The sequence below is a fragment of the Trachemys scripta genome, chromosome 13 (genome assembly GCF_013100865.1).
Source record: "Trachemys scripta elegans isolate TJP31775 chromosome 13, CAS_Tse_1.0, whole genome shotgun sequence".
Lineage (NCBI taxonomy): Eukaryota > Metazoa > Chordata > Testudines > Emydidae > Trachemys > Trachemys scripta.
In genome coordinates this window covers 31,624,829-31,632,692 of record NC_048310.1, presented here as the reverse complement: position 1 = coordinate 31,632,692, position 7,864 = coordinate 31,624,829, and the positions used below count along the sequence as shown (strand labels likewise).

General features: G+C 49.2%; 1 protein-coding gene across 1 annotated transcript; it reads left to right on the top strand.

Moving 5' to 3' along the window:
- Positions 1–542: 542 nt before the first annotated feature.
- IRX3 (iroquois homeobox 3) lies at positions 543–5,408 on the top strand. Its single transcript, XM_034788678.1, is given in 5 exon segments — positions 543–1,181; positions 2,342–3,100; positions 3,102–3,366; positions 4,284–4,350; positions 5,020–5,408. Coding segments are annotated over 5 exon segments (1,368 nt in total). The 5' UTR covers positions 543–959; the 3' UTR covers positions 5,075–5,408.
- Positions 5,409–7,864: the final 2,456 nt, after the last annotated feature.

The window sequence follows — 7,864 nt, the reverse complement described above, 5'->3', positions numbered from 1 at the left end:
GAAATTTCAAACTGTCTCTGGAAATGCAAATTACAAAATCTAATAGACTTTAAATCTATATTAGGAGATATAACCCATGCTAGGGCCGGGGGAAAGGGGAGGAGTAGGGGCAGGGAATATCTTAATAAAGAAAACAAAAATGAACCTACACTATAAGGTTGTAAACGTAAAATTCTGCAAGGAAAGAGGCTTTATTTAAATACTTCACATAACTTTTTGTTCTCTTTCCTGCGTGCAATTTTCTAACAGTTGCCAACCCCAGCTTCCTAATTCTTTTATTTCGGGGGGGGGGACAAGGGGGCTATGAAAAAATAATTGTGTGTATCTCTCTATATATAATACATATATAAATTATAAAACCGTAGGGCAGGGTTTAAACCTTTGTAAAACACAGAACTGATTGGCGATTGCTAAAACGAGATTTGAAAGCAACTCAAATAAAAGATCGCGACGTCAGTAAACAGATTTAGAGAAGGGGAGGAAAGAAAAAAAAGCTAGTGACAAACCCAGGGAGAGAGCTCTGGGCAGGAGAGGGAGAGAGAGAGAGAGAGAGAGAGAGACTTAAAAGAAATAGGAGGGGCTTGCGAGAGACTAGAAATGTCAATCAGAACCCAGAGTCCCAATAATCTCAGGCAATCTGTTAGGACCTGACCTGAGTCCACTCAGATCAATAGGAAAAGTGAGAGAAGAAAGAAGCGATCGGATCGTGTACAGCAGCGGCCGGAGAGCTAGAGGAGGAAACTCACGGCCTCTCCAACACCCCTCTCTCCCCCTCCCCTCCCCTCCCCACCCATGTCTGCAAGAGTTTGCGGGAGGCACTGAAAAGTGCAGACAGCCAGCAAGGGCGAGCGAGCCAGCTCCCTCCTCTTCTACAAGCCCTTCTACTTTCTCTCCTTTCTCTCCTTTTTTTCTCCCCCCTCCTCCTCCTTTCCCCCCCTCCCCTACCCCCTCTGCCCACCATGTCTTTCCCCCAGCTGGGCTACCAGTATATCAGGCCGATTTACCCCTCTGAGCGCCAGGGGAGCGGCAGCGCTCGAAGCGGGACAGAGCTCACCCCGTCCGGTACTCTCTCCAATGTTTTATCCTCCATGTACGGAGCGCCTTACGCCGCCGCCGCGGCAGCTCAAGGATATGGTGCTTTCCTGCCCTACACCGCCGAGCTCCCCATCTTCCCGCAGCTGGTAAGAGCCGCACAGACCCCCCTGGCCAACCTCCGCCCGCATCCTCCACCCCCCCATGCCCCTGGCTCGCCCTCTGCCTTGAGGGGGCTTGTTTGTGTTTTCGGAACGATTCGGCTTTGGCCTTTGCGGAGGAGCGATTGGCACTAGCAGGAGTGGAGAACCAGGGCGAATCTTTCCAAGGAAATCCGACTTGCCTGCCGTCCTGTCGCCTTAGCAAGCCCCCGATTGTTTTATAACCGAGCGACCATCTTCACCTGGATCTAATGCTTTCGATGGGGGGCAGCGGGGAGGGGGGAGTGGGGGAAAGGAAGGTTTTTTGGTGGTTGTTTTTTTTTTTTTTTTTTTACATTGCTTTCTGTTTGTGTGAAGCCGGGACAAGCAATACCGATTTAAGGACACGTTTCCACGTTGGCAGGATTTTAATGATTAAGGAGAAGAACAATAATCTATTTTGATTTGATTTTTATTTTTTGGTGGCCGGTTAAAAGTAAGGCAGGTAAAGGGGGGCAGGGTTAAGAACTTTAAACAAACAAAAGTGGGGGGCTTGTTGTTTCTTGCTGCGCCCAGGCTGGTTTGATAGGGGTGACAATCCGCCGGCGGTGTGAACTGCCGGGAAAAGAGAAAGATCCACGCACCGAAAGAGGGGCCTGGTTGAATTTCTGCCGGGAGAGATTTTGATTGACAGTTTCTGCTTGTGCTCTTAGGGGTCTCCGAAAGGCTTTAGAAGTGTTTTATAAACAGCACGTCACGCTACGGGGGCCGCTGCACTGGCCGCTGGCTGGCTGCGTTGTTGTTGTTACAGAGGGTGTGTGTGTGTGTCGGTGTGTGTGTGCGCGGCTGTCTGCGCGCCCATTTTTATAAAAGCGGTTGCAAAGTTGCAAAGTGGGGCTGCAAAGGCAGGTCGGGGTCTCCCGCACGGCGGGGGACGGCACCCCGCAAACGGGGCCGCCTAGGCAGCTCTGCGCGCTGCCTTTACAGCCAGGGAGAGACCGGGCCCCTTTCACTGCTGTCTGAAAAATCATCAAGCGCCCCCAAGCCCTGGCGGGGGCTCCCCGCACACCTGCCCAGTGGCCCGGGACATCTCGGGGAGGGGAAATCCATCCAGAGCCCTATTCTCCCCCCCTGAAACCTTTCTCTCTCCTTCTCCCCGCTGGCTCTAGGGTGCCCAGTACGAGCTGAAGGACAGCCCCGGCGTCCAGCACCCGGCCTTCCCTCACCACCACCCCGCTTTCTACCCCTATGGGCAGTACCAGTTCGGGGACCCGTCCCGGCCCAAGAACGCCACCCGGGAGAGCACCAGCACCCTCAAGGCCTGGCTGAACGAGCACCGCAAGAACCCCTACCCCACCAAGGGCGAGAAGATCATGCTGGCCATCATCACCAAAATGACCCTCACCCAGGTCTCCACCTGGTTCGCCAACGCCCGGCGGCGGCTCAAAAAGGAGAATAAAATGACCTGGGCGCCCCGCAGCCGGACGGACGAGGAGGGCAACTCCTACGGGAGCGACCACGAGGGGGAAGAGGACAAGCGGGAGGACGAGGAGGAGATCGACCTGGAGAACATCGACACGGAGCACATGGAGAGCCACAAGGACGAGCTGGAGGAGGACCCCGACCTGCTGCACTCCGACTCCAAGACGGACTCGGAAGGCTCCGAGGGCTTCGAGGACTTGCCCGGCTCCGAGGAGCGTTTCCTCAAGGCCATGGAGGGGGAGCGCCCCCACCCGCCCGCCGGGGGGCTGGAGCCCCTCAAGCTGCCCCACCAGCAGCACCGCCTCTCCCCGCCTGCCCCGGCCTCGCCCCCGACGGAGGGCAGCTTAGCCAGCGCGGGGCAGAAGCCCAAGATCTGGTCCCTGGCTGAGACGGCCACCAGCCCGGACAACCCCCGCAAGTCCCCCGGGGGCGGCAGCGGCTGCTCCCCCCCCAGCGGCGGCCCCCCAGAGCTTGCCGCTGGCTCCGCCTCCGCCCCACAGACTCGTCTCCTCCTGTCCGCTGGGCAAGTTTCCCAACTGGACCAGCCGGGCTTTCTCGGCCCACCACCACCATCCGCACCCGCTCACCTTACTGAACACTCCCCACCTGCTGGGACTCGGGGCCACCCCCGGCGCAGCTTCCAGTGCTGCAGCCATCGCTGCCTTCTCCAGACCCGCCGACCAGGCTCAGAGCACGGACTCCGCTGGAACAGGTGATGGCTAAGGGGTCTCCTGGACCTGGGGGCTGGGGTGGGGGGGGGCAGAGTGTGGGGAGAGGTGGAGGGGCAGAGCTCAAGAGGCCCCCCCCTACCCTGCGGGCAGAGAAACTCCCCTCCTGCCACTGTCCTTTGCTGGCTGGATTCCCCCACCACCACACACACACACACACAGAGAGACAATCAGCGCTTCCCTTTTGGGCTGAATTTTGATCCCTTTGACTCATCTCGGAGCAGCTCCATAGAGGGCTGGGGGACCCATCAACCCAGGAATGGCTAGTTTTAAAAAAATGAAACGACCCCAATGCTTAAAATCCCAACTCTTCCAAATTACTAGCAGCCCAAGAAAGGGGCGGGTGGGGGAACTGAATAGAAAAATGATAATTGGTTAATATATAACTTCTTCTTTGTTTTTAATGGTAAAATTCTTCTAGCTTGGCTAGCGGGGCCAGTTATATTTCAGGGCTAGTTCTCGATGTTGTTGCTTGTGTTTGTTTATATTTTGAACGTCTACTTCTAATTTAGCGTTACTTGTGATGCAATGCAGTGACCCGCAAGTCTGAATTGTATAGTTGTCAGTCGCAATACAGTCACTTACTGTGTTTCACATGGAAGAGAATAAATAGGCGGTGCTAGTTCCTTTTTAATGTAACGCGGCGACGCTATTTATTTCGTAAAAATAATTACTTGCCACCAACGGAGATTTTTGTTGTTGTTGCTGCTAACATGGTCATTGCTGGAACTCTTTTATGGGGAAGACTGGCGCTGAGACTTGCTTCAGTACTTTACAGTCACTTCTACAGTCAACCAATCCTTCCCCCTAAGCAACAATGTTATCCCCAGCGGCTTAATTCGGGGACGTGGAAAAAAGAGAGGGAGTTTAAAAAGGAACATTTTTTTTCTTCTGTTTTTAGATCGATCTAGTGCCTTGGAAGTAGAGAAAAAGTTAATAAAGACAGCTTTCCAGCCAGTTCAGAGGCGGTAAGAGATTACTTCCTCAGTCTCCTATGGATATATATATAGAGAGAGAGTTGTAAATAGATCATTTTCTCTGCTACTTTAGTTCCCTTTACAGTATCTAGTCATAAGGAAGGAGCTTTTTCTTCCCCGGAGCGGTTTGTGGGGGTGTTATGATCATTTTGAATGTATAAGTATTGTTGACTTTGCAATTTAGTATTCCAGACTTTGCAAACGATTTCTTGTGCAATGCAAAGTTGCATCAGGCACTTCTTGATTTGTGGGCTTACTATTTTTGTTTGTGTTACAATAAATAGGCAACGCAGCAGGAATAGTTACCATAGTCCTTATCCCTTAAATAGTGCAGGTAAAAATCAGGCCTGGATAAAAACAAAGGGGGAATTCAGTGAATAGTAGCAAAAGATACTGGACGGGTGGTGGGATACAAGAAACTGAAGCCTCATTCAGGCATAACTCCCACTCAAGTCAATGACACTTTGGCCGGGAAAAAACGGATCGGGCCCATCCTACATCACAGCTAATTAAAATGGGTATAGACATTTTTAATATTTATATTTAACTATTTTTTATTTAAAAACAACAAAATGCTATCTCCAGTTAAAAATCAACTGTGCCAACCAAGCCTGAGTAGAAATCCTATTAAATATTTCTTCTGTGTCATTTTTTTTCCAGGCCCCAGAACCAACTTGATGCAGCTATGGTTCTATCAGCGTTGTCATCATCATAGTTAATTTTTATTATTATTAATATTGTAATGATTGTGTAAAAAAAACAAAAACAACAACAAAAAACTCTGTATAGTTACAACTTGTAAGCATGTCCGTATATTAAAATTTAAAAAAAAAAAAAAAAAAAAAGGAGAGAGAAAGAAAGAAAAGAAACCGCTTCTGTACTATCATCTGGATTAGCTGAGTTCGTGAGGTTTTTTTGGAAGTCCAGTGAGAATTAGGTGTCTCGATTTTTTTTTGTATATACAGTAAAAATGTACATATGTGTGAACCAAATTGTACAAGAAAGTATATATTTTGGCTAATAAATAAACTGTTGCCACTTTGACTACATTCTCTTCCGCCACCAATGGAGTTACTTCCCTCCCTCTATTTTTTAAACCTGAAAAGGTGGCTTGGAGAATTTAAAATAGGCCCGTTTCTGCCGAGTCTATATGTTTTGCCTGCTCAAAACTTCTCTGGAAGGCGGAAGGAGTTTGGGGGTAGAGGATCGAGTCGTAAAATACAGGATAAAGGGCGAGGGGGGGGGATGATAGGGGAAACAATGGGAACGCGGCCGAGGAAAGGCAGGGTTGCGGAGAGGCATTTCTTTCTCGGGTCTCTGGTAGGGGAGACGCTGAAGTTCCATGTCGGGGGGCCAGCACCACGTCCTTTCGGGGGTAGCGTTTTAATAGTGGGCGAGATTTAGGAGCCAGTGATGAGGGGAAACCCCTACAGAAACAGGCGCTCGTCAGTTATTTGCCAAAAAAAAGAAAAAAAAGACCTTTGTGCTTGCCCCCGGCTCATTCCTGGCAGAGCTCCGAGGGAAGGCCAGGCGTTTCGGGGTGTATTTTCGTGGGTACAGACTGTGGAGCGGGTGGGGGTGCGGGGATTGCCAAGGCGAAAGCTAAAGGACTCAAGAGCAAAGCCTGTTTCAGAGGCTGGACAAACTGGGAGTGAGCTCCGGCGTGGAAGCTGGGCTGGGATCTGAGGGCTGGGGAAGGCTGGATCGCTATTTTACACGATTCTATTATATTTATTATGCTACCTTTTCTATTTCTAAAGGCCTTTCCCAGCAAGTGATAGGGGGAAGGGGTGTCTTCGTGGTAATGAGCCCAGGGAATTGGTGAAATCTGGAACTGGAACGCCCTCTACAGGAGGAAAACACCCCTTCTCTCCTGCAGGCACCCTTGAAAAACATCACACCTATACAATTACCTCGCCCTCTTCCCACCCCAACAACAACTGGCAACATTTTTTTTTAAAATAGTTTCTTTGCCTGTCTTCTTTTGTCTTGCGTTCCCAGTTTTCCTTTGAACGGTCTGGCAGTTATTTGTTTGTTTAAGAATCACAGCTGCTTTGGCTTCCAAAACCAATGGCCATGTAAGTTACAGCTCTAGACTGGGGAGGGGAGGGTGATTTAAAAATCCCCTGGGGAAAAGTAGAAAGGGGTGGGGAGGCGTGAGTCTGGCGCCCTTTCACTTGGTGAGCAATGGCTTTCTGGAAGCAGCTCAACTGTGATCTATGACCCCCCCCCTTTATTACTCGGTGTTAGCTATCGCTGCCCTCCCCCATACAAGTGGCAGTTGAATCATGGAGTAAGGGAGGTTTGATTTAAAGAAAACTTTCGAGAGCCTCAAAGTCACAGAAGTCAGGCTAGAGAAGAGCGTTGCAGTCTGTCCCTGGGAGGTGACTGCTTATGTAGGAAACCAGCTACACAGCAAGTTCAATGAATGGCAGCAAAACAACAACAGAAGGGGGAGGAGTCTTTGGTTTGACCTCTTTCTTTGTGCATTTCTGGGTGAGTTTCTGTTTTGAGTGAAGGTGGCTTTTTAAGTGCTACCTAGACATTTAAGGAATTGGAGACGGGGCCCGGCTACTCTTTTACATGATATTATTTAAAATAAAGATGGTTTGTCTTCTGCCAGCAGTAAAATAATGACAATAATTAATAGTATTTGGTATGTTTACAATTTGTTGTGAAGCTGCCCTGCTGCAGGAGTGGTAAAACTTACTGGATCACCATGTGAATAAGTTATTGATGGGCTGAATTCATATCATATGGGTAATATAGCTCTCTGTATACAATATGCAAAGCCTTTAGAACCTGCACCGCAGCTAGGGTGACCAGATGTCCCGATTTTATAGGGACAGTCCCGATTTGCGGGTCTTCTTCTTATATAGACGCCTATTATCCCCTCACCCCCCATCCCGATTTTTCACATTTGTTGTCTGGTCACCCAACACAGCTCACTGAAGTCAAGGGGCATCTTTTTTCATTGATTTCATTGATCAGGTCCTGAGTTCCCAAAGTAACAATATTTGGGTTCGAATACAAGTGCAGAAGGGAGCTGCTGCCCTAGTCAGGAGAATTTAGAGCAAAGAATTTTTTAATGAATTGTTACTTTGATTGGGGAGTGTGTTGCAAAACCTGCACAGTGAAAGGATGGGGTTCACCCACCTAAAATGGGGGGGTTTGTTATGCCTAATCTAAAACACACCCTCAAAAGGCAGGGAGCTACTGAGATCCTCCCCAATTTGGTTTTAATTAAAATAGCTACAACTTTGCAAATTACATTTTAAGATGATGGCTAGCTGCAGCGTCGACAACTTTTAGCTTCATTTCCTTGGCAAAGTGCTGAAAATTGGTCAGATCTGTAAGAGGTCAAAACGCTTAGAGTCACTTCAATTCTACCTGCCAACTTGAGAGTGCTGGGAAAATCGTGTCTGCAACCTGAAAGGAGCCAGGGCTTCAGAGGGGGAGGACTTCCTCCTGCATTTGTCTGTGCTCATTAAGAAAATTAAAGCAG